Here is a 21,516-nt window from a genome sequence, read left to right on the forward strand (position 1 = left end):
CTTTTAACTTCCTGCTCGGCGGTGATGCGAGCCCAGGATGTGACTTGCTGAGGGTGAGGTTAACCAAGCAGACCTTATCAGACCATTTGCCATAGTTGGTGCCCTGGCTGGCATACTGGAGTGCTTAACTTGTCACATGGACACCTCTGTAGCCGAGTCCCAATGCTCAGCTGTCAGAAAAGTGAAACCATGCCAAAGACGCAACATGGGCACACAGCCAGGATGCCAGCTTAGGAGATGCCTCTCAATGGCCTGTTGAAATGGCAGGTCCAGTAGGTGACGGTGGCACAGACATCCCAGTGGACTGGCAGTGAGGCACAGCTGGCAGGGGTTGATTGGCCTCCCGCCACTCAAGAAAAGCCTCACAGCAGTGGAGGCAGAACCCTGGCGAAGACTGGCAAATGGCCACTGAGAGGAAACCTGAAAGGCCTGCCCGATATTACCCCAGTGAGTCTATGGGGGCGCCAGTGAGCACTGTAATGTCACCCAGAGACTCCCACAAAGCCAAGCTGAAATAAGGATGGGGTGGCATGGAACACGATGTTAGACAATGCCCCCTGCTGACACCCCCCCCATCCCCCCCGTCCTTCCTGTGTGCCCCAGTGGCCTGACTTCTCATTTCTTGATGTCGAATTACTGAGTAAGAGGAACAACAAAGACACTGAAAAGGAAAATGTTGTGTAAGCGATTCTCATCGGAGACAGCAGGCTTCTCAAAAAGAAGAAGAATCCAAAAAGCAGAAGAGCAAAGCGCCTGCTGTGGACCAACGGCATGGGGTGTCACTCTGTCCAGAGGTGATGTGACACGGAGCGTGCATGCGGGGTGTCCTTCTGCGGCGGGTCATGGAGTTGGCATTCTCACGTCGCCAGCTTTGTTCACACAAACCTTGGTGTGTGTGGCAGGGGGTGTGGCTGCCAGGCACGATTTTCAGTGTAATGATCTCGAGGTGCCACGATGACGTCAACTGACAAATTCACTTCACCAGCCCAGGGGAGCAGAGCAGTAGTATGGGTGCCAGTCCATGACAGGGTCCACTCACGCAGGGCCCGCTTGACCACCTCAGAGTCACCCGCCCATGTTTGTAAAAACCCTGAGGACCCTGGGAGAACATGCCAACGGCACATGGGCAGAGTAAATTGGCTTAAGATGTGGTGCCACTCCCAGGTCCCATTAGAAGCCCCCATATTGCTGCTGGGTCTCAGACTCACAGGCCTTCTGTTTTCTTTCTCCTTCACCGGCAGTCAGACCAGCAGGAGATGCAAACCGCTGATTTGACTCCATTTGTGTTTGGAGAAAAAGTGAAGCTGTGAGCTCCAGTGTGGCGAGCGGGCAGGAAGAAGAAACGGCTGACATGACAGAAAGAGAGCAGGAGGGGGCCATCGAGCTCAACAGCGGGCGCAAGAAAAAAACCATGGGCGCTCAGTCTGAGACCCCCGAGATAGGTAGTCATCTGCCAGCCTGTGCCACATCTCCTTAGTGTCTGGCTGATGGTAAAGTAGAGTAAAGTAAGGGGTTCATAATAAGAAAGGGGGGCTTAATGAAATCCTGCCAGGGCTGAAGCCCCCCACTGCCCAAGTCTGTCTTGTCTTGTCTTGTGGTATTCCATGTTAAGATGATGGACTGGTGGGCCAGCAGCACTGGGTACTGTGCCACCCACAAGCTTAAAGATCGGCATCAGCATGGAAGTTCTTAGGAGCTGAGTAGACAATTCGGGCTCGTCACCTGCGGGACACTTTGTGTCACCTGCCTTTCACTGTTACTGCTCATTAGAGGGACACTCATTACTGTCACCTGAACACACTGGTGACATCCTCAGCCGTTTAGATGGGTGAGCTGACCAGAGATACCGAGAGGGCCAGCAGCCGAGGGGGGTCCGGGGGCTTGTAGTGGCAGATCTACGAGGTCCAACCGACACCCACAGTCACATGGTGTATATGCCAAAAGAGGAGTGGCGCCGAAACGCACAGGTTGGCACTTTTCATAAATGTGGGCATCTGAGGGGCTGTGACTGGGCAGTTTAACATATGGGAAGGGCTGATCAGTGCGTGTGGTGGCTTCTGGGTATGCAAACGAGGGTCCAAAGAGGGGGGATGACGTGGAGTCAAACTGCAGTATGAGTCCCTCGTCATCACGTTATGGACACAGAAAATCCTGACAGCCGCAAGACGACAAAGCGCCTGAGCAAGCTGATGGCCCGGGATGCAGGACAGAGGAGCAGGCTGGTCATCTTAAAAACGTCACACGGGACGCCACTTATGGAGGTCACCGAGTCCACTCAGCCCATCCAGGAGCCGAGGACTTAAGCTGTCAACGTGATGGATGAGTTGTCACCTGAAGTGGCATCTCGCTAGAAGTGAAGACAAGTGTGGACCAGGGGTGTGGGGGATGAAGCAGACAGCGGTGGCTAGTGGGGTCTGCAGCGGCTGGACCTTAGAACTCCCCCGATCCGCCACTGCTGTCTGGCGGTCCTGCGTCCACCGCATCCGATCGAATCGAAAGCCACTGAAAGCCTCAACAGCTCACGGTGATGGAGGACCTAAAGGTTCTGCACGTCTTGTGATTCCTCTGAGATCGGCTGACCTAAGTGGTCCTGCACATCCACTCTTCAGAGCACATCTCAGGAGCGTCCAGCACCACTGCTGCTCCAGGCCCTGGTCACGTCACCTCTGGACTACTGCAGCTCTGTGCTGGCAGGTGGCGCATCTTCTGCTCAGCCAGCCCAGACGGGCACATGTCACCCCTCTCCTCGGGTCAGCAGTGCACATTAAGTTCAGCTCCTGGATGGTGGCACCCACATATATGGAGTGATGTCCACACGTGCCAGTGGCCAAAGGGTTTATTAAAGGGTTACAGCAGTCAGGACCCCCCACCAGGCCCATGTTAACTGTAATATATAGCGCCCTGTGCCTCACTAAAAGCGGGCGCTGAATTTGTAGCCAGTCTGCCTATACTCACAGTTATACTCCACCTACTGTACCCCTCACTCCACTCCAATTGTCATCATTTCCTGCTCATCCAATCCAAGGGGGCTGCGCAAGTCTGTAATGGAGACAAAGACCCCACGATAAACATTTTATCTGAAATTCTGTTGAACTGTCGGCTATTCGAGGACGTGTTGCGTTCACAGGCCATCGCTGAGCACAGTGCGCCCTCTAGAGGACACCCCCGGACTAACTGTGAAGACGGGAGCGGCAAACTCGTCGGACCTGCGCGCATGCGCGCCTCTAGCGGCGCCAGTACAGTCGGGGCTCGGGATGATCCGCCGGTCAATTCAAATCAAACGGAGCCTTGCGACAATTAAAGCACAATCCGGACGTCGAAAGTGGCCTAGACCGGCCTGCACGTCACTTTGTGAGACTCTCCCGCTTTTCAGGGCGCTATAAAGACCCCCTCGCCGTCGGTAATGCGGCTGCCCCATTCAGGCCACTGGAAACGTCGCGGCGAAAGTCGAAATAAAACGAACTGCAACTGAGCTCAAACGGTTTAAACGGGGTGAAGCAGAAATCAGAGTACCCCAAAACAATTTCTGTAGCACTGAGGTCTTTATGTTAATTTATATCGTTGGTGCCATCCTGAGGGGCTTTACAAGTGTACCTCAATACAAGTCCGCACTTCGCTCAAGGGAGACACAAAGGACTTCAAGGGTTTTCACAGCAACACCCCCAGCAGACCTCCATTTCACTGTCCCGGCTGATTTCGTCACACCGGGTAGATTTGAGTCCTGACCGGAGGAGCAGATAAAGGCGGGCAGCGGCAGCGCTGGAATTTGAACCCGTGCTGAGGATCTGAGAGGCTGCAGCGTGAAGGGACCTCGCGTGTCTGAGGCGCCACGCAGGGACTCGTCGTTTAGGGACGAATTTAGGGGACGAGCTGACCGCCGTTAGGTGAGCGTCGGTCTCACTTAGGAATGAAGTACCGCCTGCAAAACACCAAAGCCCCAACGACCACCTCTGCAACGCTGCCGGCTTTACACTCAATTTGACATTCAGCTCCGTGGATTTCAAAGAAAGAAAGAAAAAGAAAGAAAGAAAGAAAGAAAGAAAGAAAGAAAGAAAGAAAGAAAGAAAGAATCGGCGGCTAAAAGACCAAGTTGTTTCCTTCGCGACTGTGAGTGGCCGGCGGTTTCTTCCGCAGAGCTCGCGAGCACAACAGGTTTTTTGAGGCATTTTCATCTTTTTACATCAGCGCCACTAGATGGCGTACGCGAACCTTCGTGTCACCACACTTAGCGGCCCGAGAGGCAGGGAAACGCTGAAGTAAACGTAACGATGAGGGGCTGAAGAAGTCAAAATGCGCGCCCTGCTGCAAATGAACATCAGCTCTTAACAGCTAAGATGTCGGCCAGAATGAAACCAAAAGCATCATCATCATCGTCATCGTCATCATCATCATTACCCGCCCGTCCATCTCGTCACTTTCCAAATCGGCTTCATCCTGAGCAGGGCAAACACAGGGTGCAAGGCAGCAGCAGCACCTGAAGAGGGCGCTAGTCCAACACGGAGTGAACAGACTCGCACAAACATGGCCGATGTACAGTAGCACTGCCAATCTGCCTTTTATTATTATTATTATTATTTATTATTATTATTATTATGCAATGACTCTCAGAAAAAACCTAATTGGGGACCTGGAGAAACTGAGTGAAAGTGGGGGGTCTCATAAACTTAGATGCAGCTCAATTGGTGAGTGGCATGGGGGCTGAGGTGTGCTGGGGTGCCACTCCCATTTCCACTCACTGAGGCTCTCTGGGATGCCACACGGTGCCACGGGAAACTTCACATTCACCTCATCTTAAAAGGGTCTTCATCATTACATTTCTGCCTAAGCCCATCACTGTACAAAGTCCAACATCGACGTTTACCCTTGTAAATGAACCCTCAGCCAAGGGCACCACAGGTGGCACCAAACAGCTGGGTGGGCCTTTGAGCTCCTGGCCTGCACGTGTTCAGTTCCCAGGCGCCGGCCATGAAGGGAAACTTGTCAGCTGAGCTCTCGTCTTCTTCTTCGATGCTCATGAATTCATCAGCCCTCATGGGTCACGCCAGCTTTCTTGCCCAACTTTCTGAATGCTCAGCAGTCTGACAACCAATGTGGGCAGATGAGGCTGGGGTGGAAGTTGGCAGATAAGTAACAAACTGGGCACGCCAACAGGTCTGCTGTGGACAAGTGGGTGCTTCCTTGAGAGAGAGGGCAGTGTGGTGCCTCTGCATCTTATGACTTGTAATAATTACCAACATATGGACTTTTGAGTCAGGTGGCATGACTGACATGTGTGTGCAGAGGGAGGCAGCACATGTGACAAAGGGCACCAGAACTGGTCACATGTCATGGATGGTGCCAGGCTCCAACTGTCCCTCCATCCATTTTCTAAACCCACTTACCCTGAGCAGTGAATCTGGGGCCTGTCCAGAAGGCAGGAGCAACACTGGGACGAGGTGCCAGTCCATGACGGGCTGATGGGCAGCTGGTGATCGCTAATCCTTTTGGGGTTTCAGGGCTGCGGGTCACCATGAAGCCCCTCAATTGGTCAAGTCGGGTTCATTGGTAGGCAGGTGCTGTTTGTCCCACGACTGCAATGACGCGACGTGGCATTGAGCTAATCAGCTGGCATGTGTTCAGTTCACACCAGGAGATCACACTTACACACACACACAGGGGTATAAAAAAGAGACGGAGAGGCAGAGACGACACAGCCACCCACTCCGCCATGAGGGACGTCGCTCTTCCTCTTCCTCTTCTTCTTCTTCTTCTTATTGCCATCGCTGGTGTGGCAGTCAATGGCCAAGGTGACGCTGCTTTCTTTTCTTGTGCTCTTGTTGTCTTCCTGTGTGGCACCATTTCTTAAATGTGAGGCGCTTACTGTGAGGGTCTGTCCTCGACATGTTGACGGTACCACTGAGCTGCGGCCACATTTCATTTTTGCTCAATGATATTTTAGCTGAATGCCCAACCAGGTGCCCTTGGTGCCAGCTGAGCATGTGACCATCCTGCTGCTTTCTCCACCTGAAGTTTTGATCGATGACACCTGGTCACCTGAAGGTCGTGTGTCCCCAACATGAGATGGATGAGCGGGTTAGACCTTTGAGAGCAGACGTTGTGTGGATTGATGGGTTGGAAGTCCTCCCCCATTGTCCCCAGTTTTGTTTCCCATCTTGACGCTGGTGGTCTTCTGTGTTCCATTTTCAGAACTGCGTTGGCAAAACGACTACGACACGCCGCTGCATTTCATGTGCCCCACAGAGGGATCCATCAGTTACATTAAAAGGTGAGACGCCGCTTGGAGGCCAGCAGGACTCGTGTCCCCATCCTCCCCACTGGTCTGTAGTGGCACCTTACTGGGTTGTGTGGCTCCGCGTTGACAAAGAAGCACCTCATTGTGTGACGGGGTCTTTGTGCTTCTTGGGGCTTGGAAAGGTTCTTAATATGAGGGCAAAGCAGAAATGTCACCAGGGTAGTCACAGATCTGAGCTGGGTGATGGGTCCATGTGATCAGACGTCCTATCAGGGACCTTCCTCTGTGGCAGCGCCCTGAAGTCTGCATGTCCTCCTCATGTCCACCTGGCTTTCCTCCCACAGTCCAAAAACATGCTGGTAAGGTGGACTGGCATGGCTAAAGCGTCCCCGGTGTGTGTGCTCAGTGCCCGCTGGCTTCGCCCCCCGCTGGTGCTCTGGCGCCCTCTGCAGATGTCTAAGGGGCTAACGGCTCTTGGTGGGTCGGCCAGATGTCCTCTGTGTTGTGAAGAATGAGCTGCAGGTCATTGGCCAGACGAGCAGCACGGTGAGGTCTCCTTCTCTGGACGTCAGCTGTCATATGATGATGATGATGATGATGATGATGATGATGATTACGTTTTATATTTCATTATCCCCTCACAGGCGGGTCAGGGACTCCTTATGAACTCGGCCACCATCAGACGCTCTGCTCTCTCCCCACAGCATCCACCACAACAAGCACGAGGACCGCCTGTGGGACCTCTCCTGCAAGCCCACCTTTGACAGCTACCCCCGCTGCTCCTGGTCCAATTACGTCAACTGGTTTGATGAAGAGTTCTACTACAGCTGTCCGGGCAACTCGGCCATGAGTGGGATGTACAGCTACCATGACAACAAGCACGAGGACCGCAGGTACGGCCATCTTCTGGGCGGCTAGAGGGGCTTCACACTGAGACACGAGAGGGCGCATGTGGCGTCTGTCGCCTTGGAGACGGCCTACACTAGAGCGTGTCAGACAGAAGTGTGTGTGTGAGGCGGTGAGGACCTGGGCTGACCCCCAGTCAGAGGAGGTCCACGCCAGGGTGGTCTGTGTTGAGTCCTGGGGTGAAAGTCCAAGTGCAGGCTTTGTGCCAGTGACATGCTGTTGTGTGACACCAGAGAAGAAGGGGAAGGGCTTTGGAACACAAAGGGTTAATGAAAAACGGGAAGGAGATGGACCCCCTGAGACATCAGCCACTGAAAAGAGGGGGCCAAGCTGGAGAGCTAGGTGTGACGATGGACAGCTGAGAGAATGGGATGGGACATATCATGTGATCAAGGACTTAAGGAGAGGGGGGTTAAAGGTCAGCCCTGGCGTATGGAGCAGAGGTGTGGGCAGTGAGGGGCATGCAGGAGAAGAAGCCAGAAAGGACAGAAGAACGAGACATGAGACAATGAGAGGGACAACAGGAGTGGGAGAGAAGACTAAGGAAGGACAGGAGGGGGCAGGTGGTGACGACGTGGACAAAAGAATGATGGGAGTGGAAGTCCAGGGGCAAAGAAAGAAAGGCAGGAGAAAGTGCGGGGGTCCGAAAAGTGAAAGAAGATCAGAAGGGAAAGGACACGACTGTCTGGCAAATGAAGAAGACGAAGATGAAGAAGAAGAAGAAGACGATGACAAGTTCTGTCTGTGGGATATACCAGGAGAGCTGCGACTGGAGACGCTCGAGACGTGATGGGGGTCTCATGGAATGAGAGGCAGGAGAGCAGAACACGGGGACAATTAAAGAGAGCGGACTTGGGGTCTTCTCACCTCTTTAGCAGTAGCAGATGCTTCTGTCCATCCGTCCATCCGTCCGTCTCCTCTCCCCGAGTGTCCTTCATTCACAGGTCTGGCCAGACACACAGTTGGGTTCCACAGTCACAAAGTGCCCTTCGGTGTGTCACAGTCTGTGTCATCGCTCAGTGCTCTTCTTGTCACCTCAGACACGTTGCACCCCCCGATGCCGCTGAGACCCCAGGTGCTTTTTTTCCTGGCCCTGCTGTCACGTCGCCTTTTCTTTTGCAGATGGAAGTTCTACTGCTGTGACGAGCCGGGGGTCTGCAGTTACGACTGCTACTGGACCAACTTCGTGAACAACTTTGACGAAATGTTTGAAACGTCCGTCCCAACCCACTACTACCTGACCGGGGCCGGTGGCTACCATGACAACGGGCGAGAGTGAGACGCCATTTAATGTTCAAGCGATGACATCTGAGGCGGCCCTGCAGCTGGCGCCCTGCAGCTGGCGCTCTGCCCACGTGTGTCTGCTCTGCTCTGCAGCGCCCCCTGTGAAGTCTCAGGCGTTTAGCACTCACCGGCTATTCGTTGTTCTTCTCTCCTTGTAGGGATCGCCGCTGGAAATATCGCTTCTGTACGAGGTCAGCGTGTACGAGACAAGAGGGACAAGAGGGACAGGAGGGACAAGAGGGACAGGAGGGACAGGGCGAGGACAGCGGGCCGCTGGCTTGACGTGCCTTTGTTCAAATAAACGAGATTTATTAATTCACACTAAGAGCTGTGGTTTAATGATGCCCAGAATTTGCTGAGATGCCCTACAGGTTCTGTTAGGTGTGTTCACAGTGAGGGGCAAAGGGTGATTAGGTGGTCCTGTCCATGCCAGGGATGGCACTGATGCCACCCCCTCAGCAGGTGAGATTGCACTTGATGTCATGGCTGGCATGGAGCTGGCATGTTCAAATCCTACACTGTCACACCCAAATGGCTATGGCACAGCCCCCAATAACCAGCTCCTGTGCCCAAGCGGCAGTCATAACGACTGAGCCAAATGGTACCCGCCAGTGCCAGTCCTCTGTTGGCCATTAGGGTTAGGCTGCTGCTGGCCTTTCTGTCACCAGATACACACACAGACTTTACTTTCAAAGGATTTTCTTTTAAGTTCATTTAAATTCAAATCATCAGTGGGTATCACCAGTAAGGCGATGCCACCCAGGACACAATGACAGTGGGCAAGATACCCATGACCAACAACTCTTGATCTTTGGGAGTTCAGAAAAAAAGCTGCAATAGCAAAATGAGAATGCGCCTGTACATGGGCAGGGGTCTGGACCGGGTACAGCAGGCACAGGAGGCACCAGCGCCCACGGCTCTATTCTGGAGGGCGTCAAATGTAAAATCTTGTGAATCTCACCTGGTGTCTCATGAATGTCCACTAATGCCACTGTAGTCCACCAAAGGTCGAGCCTTCAACTACACGGCCATCACCTCAGTGTCACTCGTGCCAGCTGACTTCGAAAGTCGTGTGCCAAGCTACTGTACTGTAAGTTAACTTCCAAATGAAAGGCACTTCCTCTCTTTAGACTTCTGCTTCATTTGCTATTTTTACACAAACCATTAGGGTCACTTTTGTGGTCACATTTTAACACTCGAGTGCGCCATTCAAACTTCAGTCAGATACACAAGAAGATCCTCGTCACTCCGAACCAGCATGGCGGAAGAGAACATCTACGGGAACGAGATTTTTATAAAGATGATCGGGTCAGAGCGAGGTGAGCAGCCATCGAACCTCCACTGCTGGGCAGACCCCAAAGTCAGACGGAGGAGGGGGTGACATTTGAGAGGTAAAGGGGGGCCTCATTACGGTGGCGGGATATGACTGGAGACGGGCACCGCAAAACTGACTGATCGATAGATGGGTGTGAAAGGCAGACCAACACAAGGGGCCTCTGCCCATCTCTGTTAATTTCTGTTTATCGTCCTTCTTAACAGACCCCAGTGACGCCAATGACGGTGACTATGAACACCTTGACCAGGAAATCTGTGAGGCGGAGGACAAAACAGAAAAAGCTGAGGAGAAGCCAAAGGGTGAGGCACTGAAATGGAGGGCGTCACTGGGCACTTGGCATGTGATTCCACCCGCAGGTCCTACACTCAAACCTGCCACTTTGTCCCCATGGACTTATTGTGTGGCCGGCCCACTGGGCACACAGGGAGACCACTGGACACAATGTATAATAGTCCGTTTTTGTTTCCTATGTATCTCATATACAGTATAGTGCCTTATACAGTGACTGTCTAGCTATTGTAGAGTGGCGCTGAAGTGACACTTTCTCGGATAGCCCCCAATGAGGAGGTGACTCCCTGTGTGGCTTTCTACACGACCCTATGGTTTCTCCCTGCGGTGTCCTGCCCTCGAAACGAAGATCAGACAGACGGCCGCAGCTGCACCCGTTCAGTCGCACACGGAGGGCAGTCGCGTCTTTGGAGGATTATGGACGGCGTTCTCGAAGGACCCTCGGGGAGTTGTGTCGCCGTTTTGTTTGGTGTCTTTTACTTGCTGTCGCTGGTTTGGAAGCGGTGGGACGTGAAAGTGTAGTAAGGTTTCAAAAGGCGCGCTTTTTGAGACTTTGTCGCCGGCTGGCGGCTGCGGATCGGAAAGGTGCGTTTCAGCGGGCGCGAGAGGCCGGAGGTGCGCGTGAGCGCGCATCAGCGGCAATTCGTCAGCCGGGGAGCACGCGTGTGCGCGTGCGCGACTACGGCCGGCTCACTTATAACTTTAACTGGGCGCGGTGCGCGTGACAGGGGAATGGGTGATGTTGGCAGAAGCTTATTAAAGCCGGGCGTTCATGTAGAAGAGGAAAAAAGCGGGGAGATCAGGGGTCGTTCTGGGTGGCAAGAAAGTTTGTTGGACTGAATGTGCTGTGCCAGGAAAGAAAAGGAAGTGAATTTGGGTGTGTGCATCTTTCACACTTTTGTGGTTTTTTTTCAGATATTTATTGTGCATTTTACTGCACATTTTAAGAACTATTTATTGTTTTCACACTTTTGTGAAAGTGCACTCCTTGATCTGTTTTCACACACAGCCAGCTTGTTCCCCCTCTCATGTCTATGGAGGAATATTTCGGACAAAATGAAATAAATAAATAAATGCGTAAATAAATAAAAGTACTGTGAAATGTGAGCATAAATAAATAAATATGTCATGAAATGAGAGCATAAATAAATAAATGTGTCACGAAATATGTTTTTCGTTGCTTATTTATTTATTTCATTTTGTCCGTAACGTTCCTGCAAACCGTCATGAAATACGGCTTGAAATAAAACTGTCACTTCACTCGTCAAAGTTGAGAGGGTGGGCTCTAACACGCCCTCTAGTTACTGATTGGTGAATCGATAGCGCAAGAATTAATTAGAAAAATGCTTACTACTGCCGATGAAATGGATTCTGCCGAAGATATTACGTATTTCAGAGACAGAATTGAAGATTTATCGGAAGAAATTACAATGTTGGCGGCCCTTTTAGAACTGAGTATTTGACCCTTGTTTTACGAGTAGAAAGTCAGTTGCATAATCGCAGCTACTTTTTCAAACAACTGTACAGCTCTGATCAGTGGTAAAGTTGTTCAGTTCAAAATATTAGGTGAAGCTGCTTTGGGCATTCCATGTCAAAGTACCTAAACTAATACAGCCGTTGCAGCTCACCGTATATCAAACTGGCTCATTCACCTTGTGATCGTCTTCTCCGATACACCTTATAGATCTGCAATCTTTTGTACTTTTAAACCGCATAACAGAAGGCGTTCTATTGACTCAGCTGGAATGTCAAAGATTGGACGTCCAGAGCAGAGAACTTTGTCACCTGAACTGGAGTGTAGTCGAGTCCCTTCCACCTGTTCTTCGATATTTTCAGTAATAGTTTCAACATCGGAGTCTAAAAGGGCCGCCAACATTGTAATTTCTTCCGATAAATCTTCAATTCTCTCTGAAATACGTAATATCTTCGGCAGAATCCATTTCATCGGCAGTAGTAAGCATTTTTCTAATTAATTCTTGTGCTATCGATTCACCAATCAGTAACTAGAGGGCGTGTTAGAGCCCGCCCTCTCAACTTTGACGAGTGAAAGTGACAGTTTGATTTCAAGCCGTATTTCATGACGGTTTGCAGGAACGTTACGGACAAAATGAAATAAATAAATAAGCAACGAAAAACATATTTCGTGACACATTTATTTATTTATGCTCTCATTTCACAGTACTTTTATTTATTTACGCATTTATTTATTTATTTCATTTTGTCCGAAATATTCCTCCATAGACATGAGAGGGGGAACAAGCTGGCTGTGTGTGTGTGTGAGGAGTGAGGAGTGCGGAGTGCGCAGACGTGAGCAGCGAGTGTGTAATCCGGTCTGGTGGACGTGTAAGATAATGAAATGGAAAACGAGCCGCTAGTTGACCTTTGAACCAAACCGCGGGCGCCGCTGTCTCTTACCACACCTGAAACAAGCACAGCAGTGCGGCCGCCCGGCGAGTCGCGTTCCTCACAAGCAGCGTGACCTTCAGTGCTCGACATGCAGTTTGACCTGAAAATAAAAAATGACATTCATGACCCTGTGACACATGGCACTCCGTTATCAGGTACAATGAGACGTCCGCACACCAAGAATGAGAATCCAAGGAGTGTCAGGCAGCCAAGGTGAGTGTGGGACATCCTGGACATCTGCTGAAGTGAAAAGGAAAAAAAACCCGACACAGCATTCACGCAGACATTACAACATACAAGTCACGCAGGAATCACACTTATGAGTTTCAAAAAACATTTAAGTCACGTCTGCCTGACACAGGAGTCCGTCCATGTTCTTACTGAGGAGCTCATTTGTGGTGAATTGTGAGGAGAGCGAAGTCAAACTAATTACTGAGCCACCGAGCTGCTTCTCTGTTCTGAACAATGGAATGAAATATCAGATCAGGAGCGTCGCAGCAAACAACGCAGCACAACAGACGTAATGATTTCGCTTCTTGTCTGACGTCCCGCGATCGTCCCCGGCGCTGAGTGGTTCTCGTCACTTGACGGTCTTATGAACTCTCAAGATGTCCTCCTCTCTCACGTCCATTAATCTTCTGCTCCTCGGCCTACACGTTTGTCAGCTGACTGAGCGGCTCCCCGGTACTCCTGACACTTTGGTTTCTTCAGCTCTTTTTGTACCTCAGACATCATTCTAGTAATGGAGCAGAACGACGAGGAGCCATCGCAGTCCGACTGCGTGAGGAGCATTCAGGTAGAGGCTGGCAGGTTACCGTCACCCAAGTTTGTGATGCCAATCGCCGATATCTCTTTGGCACATCATGTGCCGTACATTGAGTGAGAATCGACTGAATGTTCTCAGATTCAACACCGTCGTCATTCCTGTCTTCGTGTAAAGTGTTTCCTGACAGGAATGTCCGCCGTCCAGTCTCACAGTACCTGCAGATGTTGAACTTTACGACGGATCCTGCACCAATGTGGAGTGAGCTGCGACTCTCCTGCCGCTCTGGCACACAATGTGTGTGTTTTACACCACCAGGGCCGTGAAGTCCAAGTCTCGAGCCGAGTATTTCAAATCCTGCACAACTAAACTAACGGCTGGCACTCAATGCTCGACCTCCAGAAACGTAACGGGACTGCAGACACGACACGAAGAGCGAGAATGTCACGTCACGTCAAGTGCCAACGTCAAAGGCAGCCTCATAGAAGATGAACCCTAAAGAGTCGGAGTCAGCGTTACACACCGCTATCAGCTTTCGAAGGTAGAAGGACACCCGATCCACAAAAAGACTTCGTCCTCTGATTTGTGTTTAGTGCGCGGATACCGCAAACCTGGGAAAGACCGGCGGCTCCGGTCACACCAATAGCCACCAGTCTGTCACTTCTGAAACTCCAGACTGTCCATTCCTCATTTAGTTGGTGTGACGAATGGCTAATGTCGTGTCGTGTACGTCCAGCAACGTCTGGGTCGGGGTGGGCAAAGTCAGTCGTGGAGGGCCGCAGTGGCTGCAGGTTTTTGCTCCAACCCAGTTGCTTCATAAGAAGCAGCATTCATTGCTCAAGTGACTCTTTGGCCTCGTGTTTCATTGGAGACTTCAGCTTCTCTTTAAAACACCATTAAATGTCACAGGCTGAGTCGCGGAAGCATCAGGTTCTGGGTGGGTCGGTGTGACAGACTGCTTTGCTGCCAAGCCCCCCGTATATTTAGGACTTGAAAGCTGTGAACTTACTAAAAGGGTCTCCAGCCATCTTTAAAATCAGCATTAGGAACACAACTATAAGTTTAATGTGCTGACAGGACGACTTTATTGATCACAGAATCGACGCGGCAGCAGCGTTTCAGGTGCAGTTGGTTAGTCTGTTACTCATGGCTTAAAGCAGGGTGCCCAGCGGGCACTGACTGGTACCAAACAGCTAAGCTGCCACACCTGCTCTGACCAACTTTCACGTTTCCTGAGTTCAGTGAGTTTGCGTACTTCAGCCACTCGGTCCTTCTATGTAAGATGCCAGAGCTCTGTGACATCTCTTATTGATGGCGTCTGGACGTCTGGCTGACATTTTACTTTAGAATGAACGTATCCGGTCAGCAAAGACGCATATGCAGAGCACTTTGTGCCCAGTTCAAAGTAAAGACGTCATTTAAACATGAACTGGAATTAACGGCTTTCCACTACGAGCATATAAATAAATGAAGTGAGTGAGAACAAGATAATAATTCTAAGCTATAACGGAAGTAACAGGACGTAAGAGAAGTTCTCAAAGTCCTAACGTGGTTTTCCGAACTGACACCTCAGCTCAGCTCGGGCCGCTCTTACTTCCTCGTCACAAACCAATCCCAGAATGCCTTGCTTGTCCAGCATGTTACCGTATTAAGTGTTGACAAGAGCTCTTTGCCGTAGATGTGCGGCCATTCTTTAAATTAAAATCTTACAGCGTGTTACTGTGTAAAGAGATTACATCACAATCCTGTGGGAAGCTCTCTGTAAATGTGCAGCAAATCTTACAGGCGGAGTGGCGGCTCTGAGGCTGGGCATCTGCACTGGCACTCGGAAGGTTTTCGGTTCGAATCCCATAAATGCCAAACGGGACTCTGCTGTGTTTGGCCCTTAACCTGCAATTGCTGAGCGCTTTGAGTTGTGAGAAGAGCGCTATAGAAATGTAAAGAATTCTAATTATTATACTTTACAATGTACAATAAATTGAAGCTTCCTTTTAAACTTCACCTGTTCCACTGGCCACAGTCCCCTCTATGAAGGTCCGGGGGTCTACCAGATTTACGGGTGAAAGATCTGAGGCTGGCCTGACGTCCAATTAATTCGCATGGTCATCTCTGTCCAGAACGACTCCACAAGGGGTGCACAGGCGGCACAGGCGGCACAGGTGGCACAGGCGGCTGGAGCCTCATGCGTTTATTTGATGTTCAGTCCATCGTCTTCTCTGTGATTTTATCGATTTGTTCTTCTCTTGTATTTGTGTGAGTTGTTCTGAGGACACGTGCAGGTGACGATCTTCTAGAACTGAGCCCACCTGACACCAAGGCTGACTCGTTGGACGTGGTCCTCTCAGTGGGCTTGATAAGTTAAAGCTACGGCAGGTCCTCTCACGCTTTGTCACCTGAGACCATGAAGTCAATTAGCAGAGGCGACAACATCACACAGTAAGGAGCTTCGGCCCCCATTCTTGTCAGGCTTCAAGTGGTTAAACCGCAGGCCAACATCCTCCTTGTCACTGGTGTGTCACATGTGTCCCCTCCACTCCATTGACTTTTGTTTCCTGTGGTGGCTGAGACTCCTCCAGTGACGGTTCCTTGAGCCTCGTCTGGTGGGCAGTGGCGCCCTCCACAGGCAACGTGTGGTCACAACGCCCCGTCACTTTGAGTGGCAGAGTAGAAAGACGCTCCCACGAGGCTCTCCTCCTCCATCTCTTCTGGCTCTCCTTTTGGGTGGCACCTGACTGACATTGTAACTGTCCCCTCAACTTGTCCTTGCAGATGTCCCTGAGAAGAGGCCCCGTCCAGTCTGGCCGCTCTACGGGCTCCACACTGCCGGTGCTGCTCTCTGGATTGCTGTTCTGATTGTCATTTTCTTCAAATGTGAGTAGACATGACTGGTATTGCGAGGGGTCCTGGGGTGCCCCCTTTGTCATTTAACAAGTCTTTATTATGTGGACCTGAACAGAGGGTCCATGTATACTCTCGATTTATTCATACATTCATTCATTCCATGCTCCATTTTATAAGGTTTGTGAAGTTTTCCCTTAACTGCCCGCCAGCGGTGCCCCTTTCGATGTTGGCCGCTGCCCTCTTTGCGTTCTTAACGCTTTGCTTGGCTCACATCTTAACGTCTCACTGCCGATGCTTTGAATCGACCTACTCACTCTCCAGTGCCACTGTGGAGATTTTGTAATATGAAGATCGAGACCCCCAAGTGTTATAAGTGACAGCCCCCTGGACCCCTACACAGCAGGACACTATACATTACCAGTCTACTGTGACCCCCCAGGTCCGCCTCCTGCGAGGTGCTCTCAAGCTTTGGACCCCCCATTGCGCATCCTCTGCTGGGCGCCACTCCTAACATCACCTAATTGCGCTTGCCGTAACCCTTTATCCACTGCGGGCGGTCCGGTTTCTGCCCACCTGGACCCACCTCTTCCTGCCAAGATAACAACGCCATCTCAACCAGTCTGTTCGGTGACTCGCGTTGTTCTGTCGTCTCTTTTCTTTTCTAAGCTCTTCACCCGCATTTTCTTTTGAATGTACGACGTTAGCCTTCAAGGTGCCCCCCGTGCCCTTTAGTTACAGGGTCTTTTATTTCCCATTTTCTGCCCCTCTGTCAGTTGGGTCTCAGGTTTGATGAACCCACACTGGCAACCCACCAAAATGCTTTGAAGTCCAAGCTGCCCTCAGGGTCTTTGTGACGGTGGAGGACCCCGAGGCTCGCAGCTCTCCTCATGCCCGTCCGCCTGTTTTCTCTTTCAGTCTCTGAAGTTTCATCCCAAGTGAAGAATCTGCAGAGTGCAGGTGAGACAGAAGACATGGAGGGGGTATAAGGGCAGGGGGGTCCATCACTCTGACTGGCGTCCTTCCTCACACTCTTGACTCCTTCTGTTCTTTAGTTTTAGATGTTAATGTCTCGTCCCAGCTTGACAAACTGGAACTGGATCTGAGCAAGAAGGGTGAGTGTTTGAAATTGGAGAGGGTTAGGGTTAGGGTTAGGGTGGGCACCAAGCATGGTGTGGTGGAGGACATGGGTGGGCTCGGTTGGCAGTTCTTTCTCAGGTTAAACAGAAGACACTAAGGAGACAAAAGAGCAGGAGAGTCCATCTGCCCCTCGGAGTTAAAGAAGAAGGAGATATTAGGAGGGTCTTGGTGGTGACCAGCCATCAGGTGACATAGGCCAGTGGCCATTTTTGTGACTCCTCACCCTCTTGGCTTCTTTTTCAGAAAATGACTCGTCTTCAAAGCTCAAGAAGATTGAATCGGACCTGAACAAGAAGGGTGAGTGTTTGAAATTGGAGAGGGTTAGGGTTAGGGTGGGCACCAAGCATGGTGTGGTGGAGGACATGGGTGGGCTCGGTTGGCAGTTCTTTCTCAGGTGAGACAGAAGACACTAAGGAGACCAAAGAGCAGGAGAGTCCATCGGCCCCTCACAGTTAAAGAAGAGGGAGACATTAGGGGGGGCTTGGTGGTGACCAGCCATCAGGTGACACAGGCCAGTGGCCATTTCTGCGATTCCTCACACTCTTGGCTTCTTTTTCAGAAAATGACTTGTCTTCAAAGCTCAAGAAGATTGAATCGGACCTGAACAAGATGGGTGAGTGTTTGAAACTAGAGAGGTTTAGGGTTAGGGTGGGCACCAAGCGTGGTGTGGTGGAGGACATGGGTGGGCTCGGTTGGCAGTTCTTTCTCAGGTGAGACAGAAGACACTAAGGAGACCAAAGAACAGGGGAGTCCATCTGCCCCTCGGAGTTAAAGAAGAAGGAGATATTAGGAGGGTCTTGGTGGTTACCAGCCATCAGGTGACATGGGCCAGTGGCCATTTCTGCGATTCCTCACACTCTTGGCTTTTTTTCAGATGCTGAAATGGTCAAGTTTCGCAAAACAGAGCTGGCTTTGCTGTCAAACAGTGAGTGTCCCTCCATGTGGTCCTGTCACACAGCTATCCCCTCAGTGTCCCCAGGCTCATCATTTTCTTGGTGACCTTCTTTGACAGACCTGTAATGTCCTTGAGGAGTTTGGTCTGTGTGATAGACAGTCAGAGGACAGGCAAGTGACATTCTAGTCTTCCACGCCATTTCAGTGCTCTGTACCCACCAAGTTGTTTTTCTGATGGTGACAGACGAGTTATGAGGTGGGACTTTACACCATCCAGTGGCACATCGATGGCACTTTGTAACAAAGGAGACAATGACACGGCCAGCAGATGTCTGCCAGTCCTCTAAGTGACACCTGCTGTCTATGTGGGTGGAGCTTTGAGTCACAGCGCCTGAAAGGGGTGGAGCAGGAGGCGGGGTCACTGCAGTCTTCTGCTTGTCCTGCTGTTGCGTTGGACGTCACACCCTGAGGTTCAAATCCCACCGCTGACGCCACTGTGTGACCCTGTCTGGGCTCCAAGTGGAAAGACAACAAGACACGGAGCCAAGTGTATCTGAGACGTGGGCTTGGGTAAAGGCGTCGGCCAAATTAGAATGTCACTCATTGTCACTCCTGTCACTGCCGCCTCCTTTCTGCCTTTTTACATGTCCCCAATCTCTTTGTCATTTGTTGTGGGTGAGTCCCCATTCATCTCTCCGACTCCACGTGGTGCATGTTGAGAGTCAGACTGTCCTGTTTGGGTGGGCACATCTGACCAGGCTGGACGTTGTCCTTTTCTTTTGACAGCCTATAACTGGTTTGACTTCGGCAGACACAAGTACTACTTCTCCACCGAGAGGCGCAGCTGGACGGCCGCGCGGGACGCCTGTGTCTTCATGTTCTCCTACCTGGCAGTGATCAACAGTGTGGACGAGAAGGTATATAGCGCCTCCCTCAACCACCCTTCCCTGTTTTGTCTCTCTGAAGCACACATTGTCTGCTGATGGGGGTCTGTTTGGGGGGGCTTACCGTGAGGTCACGTGAGGAGCTCCTGCTAAAGCACCAGAGGTGGGCATGAAGAATGGAAAAAGACAAAGTTGGAGGTGGACATGCTGGTGGGCCGCCATGAATGAAGCAGAGGCGAGGAACATGAACTGGCAGCCATTGTGTCCTTTTGTGTCCCACTCTGTCCTTCCTCCTTTCTTTGCAGAACTTCATCAACAATAAAATCACAGAGGATGTCTGGGTTGGACTGAGTGACCTGGAGAAGGAGGGCGTGTGGAAGTGGATAAGTGGAGAGTCTGTGGACAAAAGGTGGGTGCTGGGTGAACATCTGGGTTTGGGGGGAGTGCTGGGGTCTGCCCGGTGGCTTAGGGGTCTGTGAAGTGACAAAGTGGCCCCAAGAGTGGTGCCACTGATGCTGCGGAGGGAGTTGGCCAGATCTCAGTGCTAATGGGCAGACATTGTCAGGGTCCTTTCATGTCACCCGGTTTGTAGCTCCTTGGCCCACTGATTGTCATCGTGTGTCCTCGTTATCAATGATTTGGGGTGTTTGTTATCATGTTTACTAGTGAGCTGTCATGGCACTCTGAGGTGGCACTCAGTGAAGGGCACAGAATGGTCAAAAAACGTTAAAGATTGACTGACATGGGCGACTGGCGCAGCAGAGTGACGCTGACTCCATCGAGTACTCTGACAAGGCCCTTCTGTCACATGAAAGCCCCCTAAGAATGACAGCTTCGCCAGCTTGTTGCCCACCATCTTCATGCCAGTTGTGCCAACTAAAAGGTCTTCAGACCACCTGGCGCTGTCATTGGACAGAGTGACACACCAAAGGCCCCACCCACTGATGACCACACCTCCTATGTGATGGCCTATCAGCTCTGCCCCATTGACTGCCAACCTTCTGCCCATTCTCGGCTCCTGTGGTCTTTGAATGCCAAAGTGATGAGGCAGAGGAAGACGGAGAGACCGACGATCAGCAAAACCATGACGAGAGCTTAGCAGACCCTCACTGCCTTTCTGGGAATGAGAGACCCTCGTGTCAGGGGCTCAGAAGGTCACATGTCCAATCTCTGGGGGTCCACTCGTGTCGCCGGGCAGGGATCTGCCATTTGAAATGTTGTAGAGCAGACAAAGACACACCACAGAAGAGAAGGAAAGAGGAAAAAGTGCAATGAAAAGAACTAAGAAAGGAGGAAGGAATGGCAGAACATGAGGTCTCCGGCCCCCCAGACCCCATTCTGCACCAGGGCCTCCCTCCCTCAGAGTCCGCACCATCACCAGTGCATGCAGTGCTTGTGGCTGCAACACCAGGGGGCAGAATGGCGCTGCCAGTTAATTGAACTCATTAATGCAGTGAGCAGACAATGGGTTAGGTTAGAGTTAAGGTGGTCTTTATCTTTTAGAGCTACACCAACATGTACTGCACCAGAATTGTGATTAGCTGTGTGGGGGCACACAGAGAATGAGAAGGAGTGGGTGGGTGCCAGAGGGGGTCTTCAGAGCGATGCCAGAGGGGAGCCAGTCTTGATTCCCAAAAGACCCCTCCATGTGAAGGTTCCAGAAAGATCCTTTAGATCCATAACAGGCTCCGTGCCTGAGTGAAATCCCACTGGGGGCAAAGCAAAGGGCAAAGTCAAAAGTGGCCAAGTGCCACCTGCAGGCGCCGCGCGGGTCAGACACCAAAGGCTCTTATTGGTCGCTCATCCTACTGAAGTTTTCTGTTGTTTCTTATCTTGTTGTTCTTCAGTTTTTGGGGGTCTGGTGAGCCAAACAACCAGAATGAAGAAGACTGTGGGGAAATTAAGAAAGGAGGGATGCTGAATGACATTCACTGCACAGCTGAGAGGCGGTGGGTCTGTGAAAAAAACTCGGCGAGCAGTCGGTAGATGAAGGGGGGCTGCCGGGGTGCAAGTCGAGGAGCTGATCGTCACCGCCTGGGCCTTGCTGCTGTGGGCTGTTTTATGCTTGAAATTCGAATTTCAAAGAAAATCAATTAATCAATAAATCAATAAAGACATCAATGATGCAATTCACATGTGTTGCGTAATGAACTCAAACAGATGCTAAAGAATTAATTTATTATTTGATGAGTTTGAACTTTCACCTGCAGGCTCATCCACCCCCCATCTGACCCTCACAGAATGCCCACAAGATGCCAGGCTGACTGAGAATGCGTGGCATGCCGTAATTCAAACCAGGTGACCTCAGCCATTTCCACAGATTATTTTCCTCTTAATTGGAGACTAAGAATGATTTGATTTTGATTCATTAGTCAAATTGACCTCTAAGGCCCCCATGCCACCCTCTGTCCCGCTTCTTTGTAAGGTGGCATCACAAATGCATGCTGAAATTAAGCAAGACTTGCATAGACGGTCAACCCTTCATCTCACTCTAGCTGGAAGAATTAACACTGTTAAGATGAATATTCTTCCTAAGCTCCTTTTT

At 51.0% G+C, this 21,516-nt stretch overlaps 2 protein-coding genes across 2 annotated transcripts; both read left to right on the forward strand.

The window, feature by feature from the left end:
* The first annotated feature begins 5,695 nt into the window (after positions 1 to 5,695).
* Positions 5,696 to 8,743, forward strand: LOC120541120 (hemagglutinin/amebocyte aggregation factor-like). The gene is made up of 5 exons (XM_039772454.1): positions 5,696 to 5,786; positions 6,187 to 6,265; positions 6,937 to 7,125; positions 8,261 to 8,413; positions 8,581 to 8,743. The coding sequence occupies exons 1-5, from the start codon at positions 5,708 to 5,710 to the stop codon at positions 8,702 to 8,704; spliced, it is 624 nt and encodes a 207-aa protein (XP_039628388.1). The 5' UTR covers positions 5,696 to 5,707; the 3' UTR covers positions 8,705 to 8,743.
* A 13-nt stretch (positions 8,744 to 8,756) lies between these two features.
* On the forward strand, positions 8,757 to 21,309 carry LOC120541115 (C-type lectin domain family 10 member A-like). Its single transcript, XM_039772448.1, has 11 exons — positions 8,757 to 9,741; positions 9,962 to 10,057; positions 15,985 to 16,086; positions 16,972 to 17,013; positions 17,109 to 17,168; positions 17,437 to 17,490; positions 17,753 to 17,806; positions 18,068 to 18,118; positions 18,874 to 19,004; positions 19,277 to 19,380; positions 20,819 to 21,309. The coding sequence occupies exons 1-11, from the start codon at positions 9,681 to 9,683 to the stop codon at positions 20,955 to 20,957; spliced, it is 894 nt and encodes a 297-aa protein (XP_039628382.1). The 5' UTR covers positions 8,757 to 9,680; the 3' UTR covers positions 20,958 to 21,309.
* Positions 21,310 to 21,516: the final 207 nt, after the last annotated feature.

The sequence above is a fragment of the Polypterus senegalus genome, chromosome 12, assembly GCF_016835505.1.
Source record: "Polypterus senegalus isolate Bchr_013 chromosome 12, ASM1683550v1, whole genome shotgun sequence".
NCBI lineage: Eukaryota > Metazoa > Chordata > Cladistia > Polypteriformes > Polypteridae > Polypterus > Polypterus senegalus.